Raw genomic sequence first — 22,587 nt, forward strand, 5'->3', positions numbered from 1 at the left:
CAAATGACTGCCGCTGTTCCTTCACCGCTCACAGCAAAATCCGGCCCCTTATTTGGAGAAAGATGGAATTGGGAGGCATTTTGTAAAATTCATCTCAGCGTTTGGTGACTCAGTGGTTCTGAGCCATACAACCAGGAAGGTTCCAGATTTGATCCCGGTCTCTGTTGAGTAACTGATCTCAGCCAGTGGCAGAGGCATTACAATTGGTCATGGTATCCTTGAAACAGGGAGGGAAGAGAAGAAAAAAAAAACAACTTGGAAACCTGTTCCTGATCACTGCTGGAAAGTGCATGTAGATATCAGGTCAAGCATAAATTCGGTCTTGGTTCACTAAGACAAAATAACCTGGTGGCACGAACTGCCCAGGCTCTCTCAGATTTGGGGAAGGGTTTTGGTGGGGGGGGGGGCTACCATTTGTACAAATGCACCCTACTATGAGCCAGCAGCATCAAAAGAAAAAAGGGGAGGAAGCTGAAGACAATGGTTCAGATGAGGTCTCAGAATTCCCCGTTCAAGTGACAAATAAAAAATGAACTAACCTATTGCAAAACTTGATGTGGTAAAACTAAAGCCAAGCCGCAGTCCATGTGAAGTTCAAGAAATACAGGACCACATCAAGAGAAGGCTGACATTGTGCATTGGAGCACAAAGGCACGTAGCACAGGCAAAGGAAGAAATAAATTATGTATTACTGAGCAGAACTTTCAATGGCAAGGAACTGATTTGTTGACATCAGCAGAAAAAAAAACTAAAAAATGGTCAGCATCTTTTACAGACTATGGCTATCAGAAAAGTTCACATGACCTCAGTGAATAAAATGCCTGGAGGACGCTTTTGCAATGACTTGTTCCACCCTGGTGGTTGACCAAGATAAATCAATTAAAGACAGCTGCTTTGGTCAGGAGAAGCAAATCTTTTTAAAGAATCTGTGCCACATTTATACAAATCTGATAATAGAAGTAGAGAATGATTTAAAAAACATTAGTTAAAATATTTCCATTTACACTAAACAGGGACATTGAAAAATAAATGCTTATTTCTCAGTTATATTGAAAGAAAATTAGTGAGTAGAGTACTCACCACATGGACTTCAAGGGGTTTTTCAATTAAATAATGAAATGTGCATCTTCAGCCATACATCCTACCTCGTGTATCCACCTCTGTAATGGTCTTTGCTTCCAAATGCAGATCAATATCCTTAGGAACAGTCAGTGGCTTGCTTTCTATGTGCCCATTGTACTTCCTGGCAAAACCACGATATAAGTGGCTATAAGTCTACAAATGGAAACTCATGTTCCTTCACTCTGATTCCAGATGGAAGATCCTTACCATCTCATCCCTGGCAACAATTAATATTGACCACGTCTAAACATTGCAAACAAACACTGACATTCTTCCACTTACTTGGAAGGGGCTGTAAACATTACAATTACAACAATTTGCATTTATAGAAGAACATTTACTATATAAAATACAAGGCTTTCATAGATGTGTGAGAGAAAACAGAAACCAAGCCAAGAAAGAAATTAACAGAGTTGACTAAAAGTTTGGTAGAAGAGATTTTTGAGGATCTTAAAGCAGGAGAGAGGCACAGATGGCAGAGGGGTTTATGAGGGAATTCCAGAGTGGGAACAAGGCAGCCAAAAGCAACATTGGTGGAGTGAAGGTTGGGGGGCGGGGGGGAAACGGAAGTGAGGCTAATTGCAGAAGAATGGAGAGTTCACGGCGAGATGCAGGGCTGCATGGTGTTATGGAGCTTGGAAGGTGTGAGGCTATGGACAGATTCAAAGACAAGGACAAGGGCAACAATTTTAAATTTGTGATGCTAGGGCATGGTTAGTCAATGGAGGCTGACAATTGGGAGTGATAGGTGAGTGGAACTTGGTGTGGATATGACACGGGCAGCTGAGTTTTGAACAAACGAGACTTTGTAGAGGATGAAGGATAGAACACCAGCGTTGGAGTAATCAGGAATGGAAGCAACAAAGACATGTATGAGGGTTTCAACAGAAGATGGAGGGGAAAAGGTGGGTGATGGTACTGAGGTGGGAGTATGTGGTCTTCGTGATGGAGAGGAAAGAAGATACGAAACAGAGCTCAGGTTAAACAGGGCTGAGTTTGCGAACCCGAGAGTGATCAGGGAGGGGAGGATGGAACCAGTGGTGATGAGATGGAGTTTGTGGTGAAGGTTGAAGGCAACAGCTTTGGCCTCGAGCGTCCGGGTCTCGAGCGAGGGACGGCGAAGGGGTGGGGGGAAATTGAAAACACCGGCAGGAGTCGTCGGGGGAGAGAAGAGAGAGAATGAGGGGGAGATTGTGAGAGAACAAGATCGAGAGAGTTTAGCTTGGATCTCATTACCACTATTTTCAAGTGAGAAGATTGCATCACGTTGACAACTTAAGAGCATGCACTGTTATTCAGAGATCCACTTGTCAGCTTTATGTTTACTTTCCACAAAGATGCCTTTAAAATAAATCCAACTTTACGTTTTTATTGATCCCTTGGTGTTTTAACTGACTTTTAGTTTGGGCTTTGTTTCAAATGCCAAGTGCAGCATTGTTCAAATACACGGGCAGAAACCAATTGCAATTGGTGCAAAGCGAACGTTTAAAAAAAGTTCCAGTTGGTTGGACTGAGGTGCAGACTTTCACAGCAGCTATTTTTCAACATGCAACCAGCATTTGGACACGGGTGACTGGAATTCTGCATGGCTTTCAAAAGGGAACTGGATAAGTACTTGAAAGGAAAAAATTTGCAGGGCTACAGGGATAGGGCGGGGGAGTGGAACTAGCTGGATTGCTCTTGCATAGAATCGGCATGGACTCGATAGGCCGAATGGCCTCCTTCCGTGCTGTAACCTTTTTATGATTCTATGTGGGTAAGCATACACATTTGCAGATCTTGGCTTTGCCTGACTACTGGAACAGGCAGTATTAACTGGGACCTGCATTTTTCTAAGCAAGTATTGGTCTCAAACTGTTACCAGAGATTTAGAGGGGTGACCAAAAGCTTGGTCGAAGACGGAGGGCTACAACTGTGTATGAGAGAAAAAAATCTCCATGCTAAAATTACAGATTCCTGGTTAGAGCCAGGAACTGGTTTTGGAAGGGAAGGAATTCCCTTTAGGGTTTATCCATGAGTCTAAGGAAGCCTGTTAATAAATAACAGGACCTTCCCTAAAGCCAAGTGGGAGGGCATTGGAACATTCCCACTCCAAGCATCCGTTCCTTCCTGGGCCTTGTGCTTGTCCTTTCCTACTCTCACCTCAAGCCTACCTGCTCCACACCCTTTCCATCACCCTCCTACCACATCCTATCTTGCTGCATCCCTGCCTGATTGGTACCCAACATTCACCACCCAAAACTGCAGTCTGTAGTCTACATATCTCTCCCTCACCTGCCAGTCATGACCTATTGCCCAAAAGGTGCCCATGACCCATTGGCCTGCAGCACTGCCCTCCTCGATGCCCCTTGGGTCTTGCTCTCTGAACTCCGATTCTGTCACCTTCCTCACTCATGCCCCTCACCCTTTCCCTCTGATCTGCTAAACCCTCCCTTCCTTGGATACCTTTGCATGTAAAAAGGGAAGAGAGAAAAGGGGAAGAAAAGGGGAAAAAAGGGAGGGGAAAAAAGGGAGAAAGCAAGACAGAAAGAAAGAATTGCATTTATATAGTGCCTTTCATGACCTCAGGACGTCCCAACGACTTTACAACCAATGAAGTGCTTTTTTTAAAAAAAAGTGTAGTCACTATTGTAATGTAGGAAATGCAGCGGCCAATTTGCACACAGCAAGGTCCCACAAACAGCAATGTGATAATGACCAGATAATGTGTTTTTTTTAAATGTTGGTTGAGGGATAAACATTGGCCAGGAGAGTGGGGAGAACTCCCCAGCTGTACTTTGAAATAATGCAGTGGGATCTTTTACACTCGCTTGAGGGGGCAGATAGGGCCTCGGTTAAACGTCTCATCTGAAAGATGGCACCTCCAACAGCGTAACATACTCTCAACACTGCACTAGAAGCATCAACTTCGATTTTGTGCTCAAGTCTCTGGAGTGAGACTTAAACCCACAACCTTCTGACTCACAGGGAAGACTGTGCCACTGAGCCACGGCCGACATCCAAGGGCAGGGGGAAAGGGGAGGAGTAGGGGGGCAAAAGATCCACCAGATGGTTCTCAGTAGAGTCAAAATAACTGGGAAATAATCCTTGTGATCGTGGATATTTTAAAGAACTTGTATTTAAATAGTGCTTTCATGACCTAAGGACATCCCAAAGCCCTTTAGACAATTAAGTACTTTTGAAGTGTAATCACTATTGTAATGTAGGAAAAGCAGCAGCCACTTTGCACACAGCAAGATCCCAAAAACAGCAATGAGATAATGACCAGATAATCTGTTTAACCTGACAGATAAACTAGATCCTATGTATAGGAAGTAATGCCATAGCCATTACCTGTCTTTCCTGGATTTTGTTTTTTGTTGTTTTCCAGCAAGGGCTTGGAGTTGTTCTTCTGTAGGATGCTGATACCATTGCAAGCTGTAACAATACAGATCCAAAATTATCGACATTCAAAAGGTTTCATTTCCAACCCTCAGCATTTCAAATAAATCAAGTGCACACACACAAAAAATGTTGTACCTGTAAGAATGCAATATTGTTGACTATAATCCTTCCAATGCTGTTAATTAGCCCATTTTAACCCCATATCAGTCACTACAACCAATTACATCCCCAAAAGTCACAAGTTAACCATTGTATTACTTTTACTCTGCTTGTACTTCCTTATTTCACTTTTGTTTTTAATTCTCTATTTTTCCCCTTACCTTTTTCTTCCACGACCCCAGCACTGATCTACTGTACCCAACCTGAATCTCCTCGCCCGCCTGCCCCCGCCCCACTCCCCCCAAAGCATCCAGCCTGGTTCAGGAAAATACTATAGTAAGCAAATTAGAAGTGGGTTTACTAGAAGAGAGAAAAGGAGAAAGAGTGGTGATTTTCTTTTCATCCACAAGCAGTGCCGTAGAAAATCAAATAGCATCTTTACAAATTGAATGTGTAGGAGTGTACAGAATTGTGTTTTTTGACACGGTCAAGTTTCTTTAGAATTACCCTAAATCTGAGGCAGCAGTTGCTTGTTTGGATATCTGGAGCAGAATCAATTGGAAATGTGATCAACGCTCACGCGCAGCTTTTTTTCCCCTAAACAAAACAGGTAACAGTCATCATTCCTTCACTTTGAAAAGAATTAAATTAAAAGTCCTCCACCAAGCATTTACCTTCATCCAGGATTGTCTGGGCTAGAAGCCTCCAATTAATGGTATATTAACAGGATATGCTCTTCTGCACTGCAGGACTAAATCTAGTGCTTTATAAAAATGTATCAAAGTGCTTGTGGTCAAGCTGAAATATAGCAAAAGGTAACCATTCAGGTCAGTTAAGTCTTTCTTCATTAACACTACTGACTATGAACATGAACCCTAGAATGGTCATGTTACTCCCTATTCCAGGATTTCCTGCACCTCCCTAACTATATGTTCCCTCACTCTGTGTGGCACAAGATATGTGTATTGGTACACTGGTTTTGTACTGCCCATGTTTAACTAATGTACAAACTGCTTTGCATAATTTTCCTCATGAACATTGACCGAAAACCTATGTCAATTTCCTGGCTTGCTGCTGGTGTGTTGAAGGTAACGGAACTGATTGAATGATCTCATCTACCGAGGAATATGTTTTACTCAGATAAGAGATCTATAATCTAGCCTTTGGCTACCTCCAGAGGCAGCAACAATACATAGAACCACTTTCTAGCGAGAGATTTGGGGCTTTAATACATTCATGTGTTAAATCCGGTGGCTACGTGATTTACCAGGTATCTCTAGCACGTAAGCTACCTTGTTACATACTTCTACCACTGTGTACCTGCTCAGTAAACTTGGAACACTTCACTATAAAACAGCAGCAATACTCTGCCCTACCCGAGGCAACCAGTACCTATCACTGCAGTTATACCAGCTATCTAGTTGCCTTGGCGCATGTTTTAAGATCTTGTGCAAGTTCAGCCAACCTGCTTAGATTATCCCTTAATGCAAGTAGATATTCAACTATATTTCTGTCCTGGTCTGCGGTCTTCCCTGATCATGCCTTTCTAATTAGTGTCGTCAGACTGTGCACTGAGTATCGATACAGTAATTCAAATAGTGAGAGCCCTGTAAAGCCTTGGGGCACCTCTTTATAAGAAAATAGTACACGCAATAGCATTTTATTCCAGTTCTTGGCATTCTGTTCAGCACATGAGCGTAGCGAACGAATGATCGTGGCATTTAACCTCTACCAGTTCATTCATCTGGGGATGGTATGAGGTGCTCAAAGTTGAGGGGTTGCGAATGGAACTGAACACTGTGCAATCATCAGCGAACATCCCCATTTCTGACCTTACAATGGAGGGAAGGTCATTGATGAAGCAGCTGAAGATGGTTGGGCCTAGGACACTGCCTTGAGGAACTCCTGCAGAAATGTCATGTCTCAGTTTCATGTCTTATAAACAGGGCTGGTCTTTCCAATTGATACCAGGCCACATGCTTAGACCTGCGATTGCTCGATGGCCTCATTTTGTTGCAGTTAGAGCACGAGATCTCTGGTGTCACCCAGAGGTTTTTTTTTTAAAAACTTTGATGTGCCTCCTGGTTCTCATAGGAACAGGAGTAGGCCATTCAGCCCCTCGTGCCTGCTCCGCCATTTGATAAGATCATGGCTGATCTGTGATCTAACTCCATATGCCTGCCTTTGGCCCATAACCCTTAATACCTTTGGTTGCCAAAAAGCTATCTATCTCACATTTAAATTTAGCAATTGAACTAGTATCAATTGCCGTTTGCAGAAGAGAGTTCCAAACTTCTACAATCTTGTGTGTGTAGAAATGTTTTCTAATCTCACTCCTGAAAGGTCTGGCTCTAATTTTTAGACTGTGCCCCCTACTCCTAAAATCCCCAACCAGCAGAAATAGTTTCTCTCTATCCACCCTATCTGTTCCCCTTAATATCTTATAAACTTCGATCAGATCACCCCTTAACCTTCTAAACTCTAGAGAATACAACCCCAATTTGTGTAATCTCTCCTCGTAACTTAACCCTTGAAGTCTGGGTATCATTCTAGTAAACCTACGCTGCACTTCCTCCAAGGCCAATATGTCCTTCCGAAGGTGCGGTGCCCAGAACTGCTCACAGTACTCCAGGTGCGGTCTAACCAGGGTTTTGTATAGCTGCAGCATAACTTCTGCCCCCTTGTACTCCAGTCCTCTCGATATAAAGGCCAGCATTCCATTAGCCTTATTGATTATTTTCTGCACCTGTTCATGACACTTCAATGATCTATGTACCTGTACCCCTTGATCCCTTTGGACATCCACTGTTTTTAAACTTTTTACCATTTAGAAAGTACCCTGTTGTATCCTTTTTTGATCCAAAGTGGATGACTTCACATTTGTCTACATTGAATTCCATTTGCCACAGTTTTGCCCATTCACCTAATCTATCAATATCGCTTTGTAATTTTATGTTTTCATCTACACTGCTTACAATGCCATCAATCTTTGTCTCATCGGCAAACTTAGATATGAAACTTTCTATGCCGTCATCTAAGTCGTTAATAAATACTGTGAATAATTGAGGCCCCAAGACACATCCCTGCGGGACTCCACTAGTCACATCCTGCCAATGTGAGTACCTTCCCATTATCCCTACTCTCTGTCGCCTTTCGCTCAGCCAACTTCCTAACCAAGTCCGTACTTTTCCCTCGATTCCATGGGCTTCTATCTTAGCTAACAGTCTCTTATGTGGGACCTTATCAAATGCCTTCTGGAAGTCCATATAAATAACATCCATTGACATTCCCCTGTCCACTACTTTAGTCACCTCTTCAAAAAATTCAATCAAGTTTGTCAGGCACGACCTACCTTTCACAAATCCATGCTGGCTCTCTCTGATTAACTGAAAATTCTCGAGGTGTTCAGTCACCCTATCCTTAATTATAGACTCCAGCATTTTCCCTACAACAGATGTTAGGCTAACTGGTCTATAATTCCCTGGTTTCCTTCTCTCTCCTTTCTTAAAAAGTGGAGTGACATGTGCAATTTTCCAATCCAGAGGGACAGTTTCTGAATCTAGAGAACTTTGAAAGATTATAGTTAGGGCATCCGCAATGTGCTCACCTACTTCCTTTAAAACCCTGGGATGGAAACCATCTGGTCCTGGAGATTTGTCACTCTTTAGTGCTATTATTTTCTTCATTACTGTTGCTTTACTTATATTAATTTTATCGAGTCCCTGTCCCCGATTCAATATAAGTTTTCTTGGGATTTCTGGCATGCTATCCTCTTTTTCGACTGTAAATACTGAATACTCATGCTACAGATGGACAGCCTGACTGATGGGATGAATCTGAGTGCCCATTTGGTTGCTGGGATATCAATGCTCATGCCTTCACACAACGGTTTGTTCATTTGTCTAACTGCTTCATGGTCTTACATTCCTAGTCAAGCATCCGTAGGCTTGGATTGTCTGTAACTGCTTCCAGAAATGAATCTCTCAACATCAAGTAACAAAGGTCAATCTGGAAAATTCCTCTCCCACCCCCTTAGGTGATAGAAACTAGTGCATGAGATCACATTGGCCCTGATTTACGTTACAGAATACTTATCTCTTGTACAAGGTGATCTCTGCTCCAGCCAGGAACAAATCTAGCTCTTGCTTGAAGGAATACAGCGAATCAGCATTCACCGCACAAGCTGGCAACCTGTTCCACAGATCCACTATTCTCTGGGAACAGAACCACCTAACATCTAACCTAGTTCTGCCCTTATATAAATTGTAAGCGTGACCCCTGGTCCTCCTTAACCTATTCAGTTGAAATGGTCTACCTACACACAATCTAGTCCTTTCATTAATTTATAAACCTCGAACAAATCACACCTAAGTCAACGCTTCTCTAAAGTAGAGAGACCCAGCTCGTTGAGCCTATCTGGGTAACTAAGGTGTTTTAAAGTTTGTGATTCCTCTGCACCCATTCCAAAGCCTCAATATCCACCACATGAGATGACCAAAACTGGGGACATATTCCAACTGAGGCCTAATCAAGATCTTGTACAAGGACAAAATGTAACTTTGTTTTGTAGTGAACTATCCTGGGAATGCACTCTAGAAACCTGTTCGCTTTAGCTTCATGGAATTGGGCATAGACCTTTAGAGATTGATGCACTAAAATACCCAGATCTCCCTTTCACCACTGGCTTTAATTATTTTCCCTGTAGGGTGTACATACGTTTAGCATTTGACCTGGCCACATGCATGACACTACACTTTTCCAATTTAAACATCATTTGCCAATACAGGTTCAATCTCTCAGCACATCTAGATCTGCTTGTAGTCATCGAGCATCCTTTACAGTCCCAACTCTCGCACATATCTTGGTATTGTCTGCAAACTTGAGGATACTTTCCCCAACACCTACATTTCGATCATCAACGAAAATAGTAAATAGAAGATCCCAACACCGATCCCTGCGTGCACCACTGCGATCGGTCTCCGAGCAGATCCAAATCCACTGACAACCACTATCTCCCTACGGGCATTCAGCCAATTCTCAATCCATCGCAGCAGATTACTTCTAATTCCACAAGATTCTATCTGGTAGAGAAGTCTCTTATGCGGTACCTTATCAAAAACTTTCTGAAAGTCCAGGTAGACAAAGTCATTACTCTTATCCACTAACCTGGTTACTTCCTCAAAAAATTCAATCAAATTGTTAACACGTGACCTTTTTCCCCAGAAGCTGTATTGAGTATCTCTGATATGGCCTTCTGTTTAAGTGGACATATTTATAACCCTAATGATTCCCTCGAGCATCTTCCCTATTACTGACTTCAAGCTAGTAGGCCTATAGTTACCAGGTTCTGCCTTATCCCCCTTTGTAAAATTGGAACTATATTAGCCTCCTTCAGGAGTCCCCGACTCCAGCAAGCTATTAAAGATATATGCAAGGGGCTCTCACAGCACCTGTCCATCTCCTAAGGACCCTCGGGTGGACATCATCCGCACTGGGAGCCTGATCTATTTTAAGGTTCCTTATTCTTTCCAAAACAATATTCTCAGCTATTTTAATACTAACAATTTTATTGTTAACAGCACCATTTAATGCTGCCAGTTGCACATTATCTTCAAGAGTGAAGACTGATGCAAAGTACACATTTAATATTTCTGCCATACTTTGAGAGTCCTTCCTGAACTGTCCTCAAGTGGCCCAATAGTCTCTTAATGGTCCTCTACCTTTTAACGTAGCTGAAATATTATAATTTTCCTTTTGCTACCACAGTTGTCCATGTTCCTATTTTCCATTGATCTGTTAGCTAATCTAATAGCAGCCTTAGTTATTTTTAAACTGTTTTTGGTACTCATCATTGTTTTGCTCTGTATAAGCCTTATTTGTCTTTGTACATGTACCTGACTCAGAATGGAAAAAAAATAAAAAGGGTTACAACTCTTAAGGATTACGCTAATACTTAGCAAACAACTTTTATTTACTATTTCTTTTCTTAAATACTTTACCACTGCAGGGATCCGTACTAATCTAAACTATCTCTTGCAAAAAAAGGACACTAAGAATATCCCAACACTGGACAAACAGGGGGCTCTAGGGGGGAAGGAGCTCAATATGATTAAAATCACTAAGGAATTGGTACTCAGTAAATTAATGGGACTCAAGGCGGATAAATCCCCTGGACCTGATGGCTTACATCCTAGGGTCTTGAGGGAAGTGGCAGTAGGGATTGTGGATGCTTTGGTAATAATTTTCCAAAATTCTCTGGACTCAGCAAAGGTCCTGGCAGAGTGGAAAACTGCTAATGTAACACCCTTATTTAAAAAGGGTAGTAGGCAGAAGGCTGGAAATTATAGACCAGTTAGCCTAACATCTGTGGTGGGTAAAATTTTGGAGTCTATTATTAAGGAGACAGTAGCGGAACATTTGGATAAACATAATTTAATAGGACAAAGTCAGCATAGCTTTATGAAGGGGAAGTCATGTCTGACAAATTTGCTTGAGTTCTTTGAGGACATAACGTACAGGGTGGATAAAGGGGAACCAGTGGACGTAGTGTATTTAGACTTCCAGAAGGCATTCGACAAGGTGCCATATAAAAGATTATTGCTCAAGATAAAGAATCACTGGATTGGGGGTAATATTCTGGCATGGGTGGAGGATTGGTTATCTAACAGGAAACAGAGAGTTGGGATAAATGGTTCATTCTCGGACTGGCAACCAGTAGCCAGTGGTGTTCGGCAGGGGTCGGTGCTGGGTCCCCAACTCTTTACAATCTATATTAACGATTTGGAGGAGGGGACCGAGTGTAACGTATCAAAGTTTGCAGATGATACAAAGATGGGAGGGAAAGTAGAGAGTGAGAAGGACATAAAAAACCTACAAGGGGATATAGACAGGCTGGGTGAGTGGACGGAGATTTGGCAGATGCAATACAATATTGGAAAATGTAAGGTTATGCACTTTGGCAGGAAAAATCAGAGAGCAAGTTATTATCTTAATGGCAAGAAACTGGAAAGTACTGCAGTACAAAGGGATCTGGGGGTACTAGTGCAAGAAAATCAAAAAGTTAGTATGCAGGTGCAGCAGGTGATCAAGAAGGCCAACGGAATGTTGGCTTTTATTGCTAGGGGGATAGAATATAAAAACAGGGAGGTATTGCTGCAGTTATATAAGGTATTGGTGAGACCGCACCTGGAATACTGCATACAGTTTTGGTCTCCATACGTAAGAAGACATACTTGCTCTCGAGGCAGTACAAAGAAGGTTCATTCGGCTAATCCCGGGGATGAGGGGGTGGACATATGAGGAGAGGTTGAGTAGATTGGGACTCTACTCATTGGAGTTCAGAAGAATGAGAGGCGATCTTATTGAAACATATAAGATTGTGAAGGGGCTTGATCGGGTGGATGTGGTAAGGATGTTCCCAAGGATGGGTGAAACTAGAACGAGGGGGCATAATCTTAGAATAAGGGGCTGCTCTTTCAAAACTGAGATGAGGAGAAACTTCTTCACTCAGAGGGTAATAGGTCTGTGGAATTTGCTGCCCCAGGAAGCTGTGGAAGCTACATCATTAAATAAATTTAAAACAGAAAGACAGTTTCCTCGAAGTAAAGTGAATTAGGGGTTACGGGGAGCGGGCAGGAAATTGGACATGAAGCCGAGTTCAGATCGGTCAATGCCCTGTGGGTGGCGGAGCGGGCCCAGGGGCTGAGTGGCCGGGTCCTGCTCCTACTTTTTGTGTTCTTTAGATTTGAGGTTAGGATCAGATCAGCCATGATCTTATTGAATGGCGGAGCAGGCTCGAGGGGCCGATTGGCCTACTCCTGCTCCTATTTCTTATGTTCTTAAATTTCAAACCAGTTTTGTCTCTCTCCTCTCTCATAGGAGTTTCAAACTCTTCAAAAAGATTTTCTCAGATTCAAACAGAGCAGCATTTTTTATGTACCAGAAATGTTTTACTGGGACTTCCAGGATTTTGAAATAGTCGACCATTCAAATTTAAAAAGGAACAGTCATATACACAATCACACAGCATTGTTTAAATTGGAAATATTCCTTGCTCAAATCTCTAAATAATGAAATGTTCACAATTGTAGAAATAAGCTTGGTAAAATAATTTAAACTGAAGTGTTTGTTTTAAGCTGCTTATGCATTAAAACCAAAACTAGACATCTATGTACCGTGATTTTGAGAGTGACGGTCAAATAACTCTAAACATTAATGCAAGATGAAACTGAGTGCATAATAGATCAAATTATATTTGCTGCTCATTGCCGAATGTATTTGCTTCTCATGGGTAGGTTTACAGATCAGAGATCAGCCATCTTTAGGTTAAAGGATATTTGCGGAGAACTGCTTGGAATGGAAAGTACGTCCTCCTTATACAGTTCATTAATAAACTTATTGGGGTAGATTTTCGTCTTCACTGCTTGAGTGGTTATCTGGTGGTGCAGGTCGCCTGCTCTTTATAGAACCCCCCTATTTTCAGTCAAGAGAAATCAATGGAATAAAAATTAGACGGGTTCTATAAAGGGCGGGAGATCTGTCCCACCAGATTACTGCCCAGGCGGTAAAGATGAAAATCTACCCCACTAAATGTGGAAATCTTACTAGCACTACACCATCCAAGCAATTCAACATTTTAGATTCAACGTAGTCTTGGAAATTAAAGTGGGGGTGTCATTATATGTGATCATGTCCTCCCTCTGGTTTCCTTCCTAGCAGAGTATTTTCTTGAAAGGTGATATAACTAGCCTCAGCATCAAAACAATGCATGGAGAGTGATTGCCATGATACTTCTGCAGCTGTCGATCTGCTCAAACAGTGTACCAAAGGCTAGACAGTTAGGAGTTTTCCCTTGTAAGTGACCTGGGGGAAAGTTTTGCCCAGGGGCAGACGTAGAAGTGAGTGGGGATTTGAGTGGTGAGGAATGCAAGGAAGTAATCAGAGATGATTTTGTCTATGACTGAGACAGTGCCAGACAAACTGTTGTTGCCCTGGGGTTTACGTGCAGTGTCATCTGTAATGACTTGCAATTGTGACCAGAATTGTCTTTCAAATTATCTTAGACATTTAGATTGATGGAAGGAACCAAAAGCAACACTCAGACATCTGAAACTGCACATGACATTTAATTTCTACCAGCTTGGTAGATGGGCCAAGAAGTTACGTGATGTGCTTGCATCCTCCTCTATTGTAAAATCGCTGTAATGACCAATGACATCCTCAAGAGCTGTGGAGCTTATCAGCAAGCTCTTGGTCCCAACTACATGTCATTTGGTGTATCAACAAGGTAGAACTCAGGCCTTCAAGTTACCACTAAACTTCCAATCAGCGACAGAATGGAGCAGTTCTGCTGTAGATGTATTCGGGAAAAGCGAAGCAAAGGATCGGGATTCTTAAACACCAGAGTAGGCAATAAAACAGGATCGTAATGGCCAGAATTTGACAAGCGTTGTCAAAGTAGTAGCAAACAGAGCCAAGCAAGAATACAAGTCAACCACACAAAAGCACTTTTTAAACAGAGATGTAACCCCACTGACCTTCTACATGCAGGATACATTGCAAATCAAACATTTGCCTCAAGCAAGAAAATAATTGTCTGAATTGGGTATTGATTGTTCTCTGTTAGGTTTCTGTCTTTATCTTGTCATCAGTAGAATTTTCAAACTTACGTTAATGATTGTCAGCTTGTTAGTCCTTAAGAATGCTATACATGTTCCAAATCTGGATAGGTTACAGTTTGCTTTCAGTTTACCTCATGAAAAACAGTGATAAGAAATCAGGTGACAAACATTCACTAATTCAAATTTGTAACACCCATAGCACCCCAAGGGCAAGCAAGGTGACAACCACTAACATTAATTTGAAAAAAATCCTATACAAAAGAACACCTGATTCAGTTACAATTCCTAAGAGAACCAACACAAAATAACTCATTACTCAATCCCATACCAGCAAACTACAATGCATATACAATGAAAGCAGAGATCAAAAAGAATATGAAGAATATGTCAGAAATTAATACCATATTGTTCAGGAATGCTAAATAATGGGTGAATTTTGAAACCCAGTCAAGTAAGGAAGGTGTCCAGCAGTGAGTCAAAATGTCTCAGGGAAAATTTGACACAGGACTAAAAATAGAAACCTAGTTTTGAATGTATAATCCTCCACCCACCAAGAAGCTCAAAACTATAAATCCTGCCTTGTGTGGCCATTAAGAGTGACAAACATCCCTCTGATTTTCCTAAGCATAGCCTCCCTTGGTGAGAGTCAGACCATCGTTGAAGAAAGACATTTACTACACTTAAAAGATGAATTTTTTTTTTGCTTTCCTTCTCTCTCTGAATTTTGAACCCTTCAGTCACCTGTCCTGGCAGCAACTCATATTTCCATGAAAAGCAATCCTCCAGTAACCTGCTCAAAAGTGTTCACTTTGCTTGAACCAGGACAGCGACTAACAGCAGGCTACTCACTGAGGCATATTACTGCTATGTCTGACTCACATGCAATTCACACAAGTACACTTCCAGTAAGGCTGGATCGTGATCAGGATTAAGTTCTATGCAACTGTCTCTCCCATCTCTAGCCTGGATAAGCAGAGGATAGCTGTAGCCCCTACACTGCCACCCAGACCAAGATCAGCTAAGAGCAAAATCCAGAAATTTTGTTTTAAGGGCAGACCTTCACAGTAGTTCATGGATACTCCAAGATGCTGAACGAAGCAGCTAAAATGAAAGAAAATAGACTGGTGTCCTGATCTGCTTACCAAGTCAGACACATATATATGGCTGTTACAGTTCTACTTTACATGGCTAACATGAATTGACCACCACCAGTCTATGGGGAGGGAGGAAAAGGAAATATTTAATCCAAATCCCTCCATCATGAATGCTGGGAAGATCGAGAGAATCATTCCTCCCTGGATGAGATACGTTGAGAGATTTTCTGATGATAAATCCTTGATATTTTGATCTCCAGCAATCAACTGAGGCAAGAGGGCAGGCAGCAACAAACTCTCAAAACTTCCGAAACAAAAACAAAAAAAACTGGAAACATTCAGGTCAGGTATTGAGAGAACACAAATCAACATTTTGGGTGCTGAACTGTTTTTCAGAACTGGAAGAAATTACAGATGGACAGCAATTAAAAAGGAACGCATTAAGAGAAAGCAGGAAGGGGCAGGGGGAAAATGCACACAAGGACCATGAACACAGGAAAAGAAATAGAATGACCTGTAAAGTGCTTATGTAGAGAACAGATGGTTAAATGGCAGGAGTAACATGCACATGAGACAAAAGGTGTAAAATACATATACAAGACATAGAGAGTGTGTGACTAGCTAAACGGGGATAGGTAAGTAAAATGGTAAGCATGAAAAAACTGTTAAAGTGGAGCAGGATCGAGTGGGCCAGAAGTCAACAGCAAGGCTGCAGACCACACGTGTTCTGTTTAACAATCTCCTGTTCTCCACCTAAGCAATTTACATCACTATTTATTTTTCTGTGTGTACGGTCATTGTGTATTTCCCTCTTCTTCCCTCTTTTAATTCTAGTTCTGAGGAAGCATTCAACAACCAAAATGTCGACTTGTGCTCTCTCAACACATGCTTCCTGACCTGCTGAGTTCCTCCAGCGCTTTCTATTTTAAATTTCGAATATCTGCAGTATTTTGCTTTTCGATCTCAATACTGCCATCCAGGTCAATCTGAAAGCAACCTTCAAAAAGAATAGGGCATCCTTTCCTATACTCAGAAATGGTGTGCAGTAACCCAACTGGGAAGAAAAGAAAAATGCTGACTGAATAACACTTAAGCAAATTCCATAAGATGCCTTCCTCTTATGTAAAGTACATTAGTTTGGCAAAAAAAATCTGTTTTAAAAACAGATACACAAACATAAGCTGCAAATACCAAAAAAGTTGTCCCACCCCACCCCCCATTTGAAAATAATTCCCGTACCTTCCATTGCAAAGCAACCAGCGAGCAAATGAGTAGTGAGGTGTAATCTTCTGTATGATGCTGGCCATTACCATAGTAACCACCAACTGAACGCCTATCACACCCTGGAAGGGAAAAAAAGTCAGGGTGAACCATGCGTCAAAGTTTCAAAACTCTATGGATAATATTTCTTAATAAATTAACAGTATTTCTGCAGTTAAGAGGATTTCTAATGTATCCACACCGTAGGTAAGCTCATGATATCAAACTGATAATCACCATAAGATTCAGTAGCTTCCTCAATATCCTGCACCATCACAATGACATTGTGTATCATGACACAATAGCTTTTGGTCCCATGGCTTAGCTCAGTGTGTTAAGACTGGAGCCAATACAGTGCTAATCTATTGCAAATATTCCTCGTGGAACAATAAAGAACAGAACTGCCTCAATGGGTCCACAGTCAAGTTTTAGTGAGTGACAGACAGACCGACTCGCATTTTTCATGACCTCGGGACATCCCAAAGCGCTTTACTGCCAATGAGGTACGTTTGAAGTATAGTCACTGTTGTAATATAGGAAACGCGGCAGCCAATTTGCACACAGCAAGGTCACACAAACAGATAATCTGTTTCAATGATAATTGGTTGACGGATAAATATTGGCCAGGACACCGGGGGTGAACTCCCCAGCTCTTCTTCGAAATAGTGCCATGGGACTTTTTATGTCCACCTGAGAGGACAGATGGAGCCTCGGTTTAGCGTCATATCTGAAAGGCGGCACCTTCAACAGTACAGCACTCCTTCAGTTCTGCACTGAAGTATCAGCCTAGATTTTGCGCTGAAATCTCTGGAGTGGGGCTTGAACCCACAACTGTCTGACTCAGAGGCGAGAGTTATACCAACTGAGCCACGGCTAACACAATGGGCCAGAATTTGCTGGCAAAATCACAGCGAGTTAAAAGGCACACACCATTATTAGAGTGTTAAAAATCCAGCAATTTGTGGCAAGGAAGAGTTGCACCGTGATTTGTGAACCACCACAATTTTCTGGACGATTTGCACCACTCTACTGTTAGCTTTGCAAAAACGGGTTGTCGACATCAATCTCCCCACGAGTTCCAAGAAATTGCTGGATTTGCGCTGTAAATACAAAATAAACTCGCCACAGAAAGTTAGGGCTGGTATTTTACGTATGGACTCTTTAATGATGAGATTTATGTCCCTGCAATGCCACTCACCCTTGGAAGCGCAGAAAGGGAACAACTGAAACTGTGCGGTCTCACTCCTGCAGGTAGTAAATTGTTCCTAGAGGTTTTTTTTAAACTTCAATTTAAAAAAAAATTTATTCTTACTCTTCCTATCTGTCTCTTTCTTTTTCCTCTCTTAATCATAGAAAAGTTATGATAAACTTGTACAGAACCTTAGTTAGACCAGGCTTAGAACATTGTAATAAAAACAGAAAATGCTGCACTCAGCAGGTCAGGTGGCATCTGTGGAGAGAGGAACAGACTTAATGTTTTAAGTCTGCACATAGAATCATAGAAAATTTATGGCACAGAAGTCCTGAGCCCTGCCGAACCTCTCTGGAAACAGCCTTCCTGTCACAAAAACACCCGTCGACCAATACACTTTGCTTCCTGCCCGAGCGAATTTTGGATCCAACTTGCCAGTCTCCCTTGGATCCCATGGGCTTGTACTTATTTGACCAGTCTGCCACGTGGGACTTTGTCAAAAGCCTTGCTAAAATCCATCAAATGCACTACCCTCATTGACCCGCCTTGTTTCCTCCTCAAAAAATTCAATCAAATTAGTCAGACACGATCTTCTCTTAATAGATCCATGCTGACTGTCCTTGATTACTCCGTTCCTTTCTAAGTGACGGTTTATCCTGTCCCTCAGAGTTGATTCCAATAATTTGCCCACCACCAAGGTTAGACTGACTGGCCTGTAATTACTCTGTCTATCTCTCACTCCCTTTTTAAACGATGGTACAACGTTAGCAGTCCTCCAATCCTCCGGCACCACGCCTGTATCCAGTGAGGATTGGAAAATGATGGTCAGAGCCTCCGCTATTTCCTCCCTTGCTTCTTTTAACAGCCTGGGATACATTTCATCCAGCCCTGATGATTTACCTACTTTCAAAGATGCTAATTCCCTTAATAGGAACATAGGAACAGGAGTAGGCCATTCAGCCCCTCGTGCCTGCTCTGCCACTTGATAAGATCATGGCTGATCTGTGATCTAGCTCCATATACCTGCCTTTGGCCCATATCCCTTAATACCTTTGGTTGCGAAAAAGCTATCTATCTCACATTTAAATTTAGCAATTGAGCTAGTATCAATTGCCGTTTGCGGAAGAGAGTTCCAAACTTCTACCACCCTTTGTGTAATCTAATCTTTCTTTTCCTCTATTTCTCTTTCTGAATCTAATTTGACTCTAATTCACCCTATTTCCTTCTCCGACATTCCACTGTTTCTTTCTCTATCCTTAGATCTCATTGGTTAAGGAGATACACTGTTAGTCCCATCGTTCACCAAGGTCCCAGATGCCCTGTTGATCTTGCCGCGCCGTTATCAACTTGCACTTCCAGCAATTTGCGACGCAAAATTAATTGCAGCTGAAGGGCGAGGGGAGAAAGATCTAATTCACGGCGCTCACCGCGAGGTGCCCTGCTCCAGCAAATTCTGGGCCGTTATGATGTTGATGTGGATGCTGTACTAAAATAAGGATGAGATATTAGTCACACAACAGTTATTAATTGACTTATTCGCACAACGTGGTACAGCGTAGTCAAATAACCATATATTTGTTGCAATAGAGGTTGTCCTTGGACCAAACTCATACCCCTTAATGACATTACTGGGCCTGCTGTGCTGTAGAACGTCAACAAATATGGTTATAATCTTAAATTTAAGATAATTCTTTAATTTGCGTGACACAACCTTGTAGGGTAATGACAAGCCTCATCTCAATATGCACACACCATCACATGACAGGGATCAGAACTCAAACACAAACTTGTACTCCAGCAACTATCCGACATGAAAGCTCACTGGAACCCTAACCCAAATGCACCACCTAGCCATAGCCTGCTTAACTATATAGTTAGATACTGGTTCCAACGTTAAAATAATTAAGTAGGAGTTAGTATAATTATCAGCAAAACCTTTTAGAAAACATATCAAGAGTTAACTAGCCTCTAACAGACAAAGAACTTTGCTGGGGGAGGAAGGAAGGGAGAAGAGTCTGCTTTTTCCTTTGGTAATGTGCATGCACATATTTAGAACCAGACTGAAGACATGTAATTTATCCTAAACAACCATTTACAATTCCACCTAAATTGTACACTGTCTCCATTGCATGCTTCATTTATTTTTCAAAAATACACCAGAATGATTAAAATTAATGCTGTACATAGAGTTGCCAACCCTCCCGGATTGCCAAGGATTTTCCCAAAATTGAAGATTGATCTTCTAGGCACTGCTGCGAACAACCCGGGAGAAAAATCTCCAAAGTCAGAAAAGCTTGCCACTGATGTATCCGGTAAATCTGCTGTATGACATCCATGGTTCAGATTTGCTCCATGTATCTGAGGAGCATTCCTGGGAAACTGACTAAGCAGGCTCCTTTCCCCGCAGACCACCCGGGGACTCCCGGGAACAGGCAGTGAGAAGAGAGGGCTCCAGCCTTAAGGTGAAAGTAAGCGCGTCTTAAAAGATCTGCGCTGCCCGACATATCTGGCTTGCAACCTGAAATTTTTCCTTCTGCCAACAAAAAAAGTCAGTTTTAATTTCTCATGCAAGGCAGCCATAAAGTTGTATTTAACTGTCATATGCACCAGAAGTAGCATTGCAAACAGTTATATTGCAAGTACTTTAGCTGGTGTCAGCCTTGGCTCAGTGCTGGAACTCTCGCCTGAGTCAGAAGGTTGTGGGTTCAAGTGCCACTCCAGAGACTTGAACACAAAATCTAGGCCGATGCTCCAGTGCAGTATTGAGGGAATGCTGCACTGTCAGAGCTGCCATCTTTCAGATGAACACATTAAACCGAGGCTCCATCTGCCCTCTCGGGTGGACATAAAAGATCCCATGGCACTATTTCGAAGAGCTGGGGAGTTCACCCTGGTGTCCTGGACAATATTTATCCCTCAGCCAATATCACTAAAACAGATTATCTGGTTATTATCACATGGTTGTTTGTGGGACCTTGCTGTGCGCATTTCCCTAAGTTACAACAGTGACTTTTTTCTTTCTTTTACTTTTGCTGGAAATCAGGTAACATTGCAAATGGAATACTCTTAGAGCTTGAATAGAAAGGATGGGCCAAATAACATCCATCTGTACTGCAGATTCTAAGATTCCTGGAGAACTACTTATAATCTGCAATGTTCTGTTCATCTTCCTAGAAACACACAGTTAGGAGGATGGAGAAAAGAAGAGGTACAGATCCAGAGTATACCTCCTGAGTAAAGGTGATATTGTAATATGATTGAATTTGATATTAGGTTTGAGAGGAAGAATTATTTCCAGTTCTCAGAGCTTCTTGCATGAAGTTGTCATGATGGAAATCACTGGTAATAGTGAGTTCTGTTATTTTTTTTTAACACAGGCAATGATTTTTTGAAATCTAAAAAAACAGTAGAAAACAAAGGTACTGGTTCAAACGATAGCAGAAAAAACTAACCGAGTACTAATAAGTGACCCTGTCTGCACTGAACATAACAGGTCAACCTAGAAAACTAGCAAAAGCTGGTCGACAGCTTCAAAAGGCTGAAACAACTCTCCAGAAGTTGGTAATTTAAAAGTGGCCCTGATTACAAGCCTATGACTTGTGAAAAGCTGTACATATGCCCAACATTCTTTCATTTGTATTGGAGGAAGAAAAAAATACATGTACAGAATACATAGACATTACAACACGAAAGCAGACCATCCAGACCAAGTCCGTGTTAACATTTACCTTTCACTTGAGCAAATACTTCTAATCCTTTTTCCTTCATCCACTATCCAATCTAATCCTGAATGCTGACACAGTTTCTGCCTCAACCACTAACCCTGTAAGTGAATTCCACAGCCTCACAACTCTGTGTAAAGAAGTTTTTTCTGCCTTCTGTTCAAAATCTATTACATTTAATCTTGTATATAGGGCCCCTTGCTCTTGACCCCTCAATTATTGGAAACAGTCTGCTTATCTACCTTGTCCCATCCTTTCATATTTTAAATACTTCTATCGTATCACATAGTAATCTGCTTAATATGTAAAAAGATCCAATTTTTCACACCTTTCTGCGTATTTGTATTTCTTCATATAGATGTCAAGGCTTTAGTGAGGGTGCAGAAGAGATTTACTAGAACGGTACCAGGGATAAGGGACTTGAGTTATGTGGAGAGACTGGAGAAGTCCTTAAAACAGAGAAGGTTAAGGGGAGTATTCATAGAGATGTTTAAAATCATGATGAGCTTTGACAGAGTAAATAAGGAGAAACTGTTTTCGGTAGCAGCAGGGTCAGTAACCAAAGGACATAGATTTAAGATGATCGTCAAAAGAGCCAGGGGCGTCATGAGGAAACATTTTTTCAGGCAGCGAGTTGTGATGATCTGGAATGCACTGCCTGAAAAGATGGTGGAAGCAGATTCAATAGTAACTTTCAAAAGGGAATCGGATAAATACTTGAAGGGAAAAAATTTACAGGGCTATGGAGAAAGAGCAGAGGAATGGGACTAATTGGATAGCTCTTTCAAAGAGCCGTACAGGCACGATGGGCCAAATGGCCTCCTCCTGTGCAGTACCTACCATGATACTATGAAATCTAGCGAATCTGCATTGTATCCTCTAAAGCCTGAATAATCTTCCTTTGGTATGGAGCCCAATATTGCACACAGTACTCCAACTCAGGTCTTATTGGGCCAGAAATCGCTCCCGAAATAACGGAGGAGCTCAACGGTGCCGCAACTCACACTGCTCAGAGGCTGGGTTGATAGCGCACATTTTGTTTAAAGTTAAAATTCAAGCAATTCGACGCCACAGAGCCCGCAGTAAGTATTTTC

The 22,587-nt window shown here is 41.8% G+C and overlaps 1 protein-coding gene across 3 annotated transcripts in view; it reads right to left on the minus strand.

Moving 5' to 3' along the window:
• The window catches only part of tmem161b (transmembrane protein 161B), a 68,297-nt gene that overhangs the window by 43,272 nt on the left and 2,438 nt on the right, over window positions 1-22,587 (minus strand). Inside the window, exons 2-4 of one of the 3 annotated variants that reach the window (XM_067982810.1) lie at window positions 16,559-16,662; window positions 4,456-4,539; window positions 1,146-1,243 (exon numbers count right to left, since the gene is read on the minus strand). In XM_067982810.1, coding sequence (XP_067838911.1) covers window positions 1,146-1,243; window positions 4,456-4,539; window positions 16,559-16,662 — 286 coding nt within the window. Of the gene's footprint in view, window positions 1-1,145; window positions 1,276-4,455; window positions 4,540-16,558; window positions 16,663-22,587 lie in introns of those variants that run through there. The other 2 variants (XM_067982811.1, XM_067982812.1) reach the window with 2 other exon arrangements.

Source organism: Heptranchias perlo, chromosome 4, assembly GCF_035084215.1.
Source record: "Heptranchias perlo isolate sHepPer1 chromosome 4, sHepPer1.hap1, whole genome shotgun sequence".
NCBI lineage: Eukaryota > Metazoa > Chordata > Chondrichthyes > Hexanchiformes > Hexanchidae > Heptranchias > Heptranchias perlo.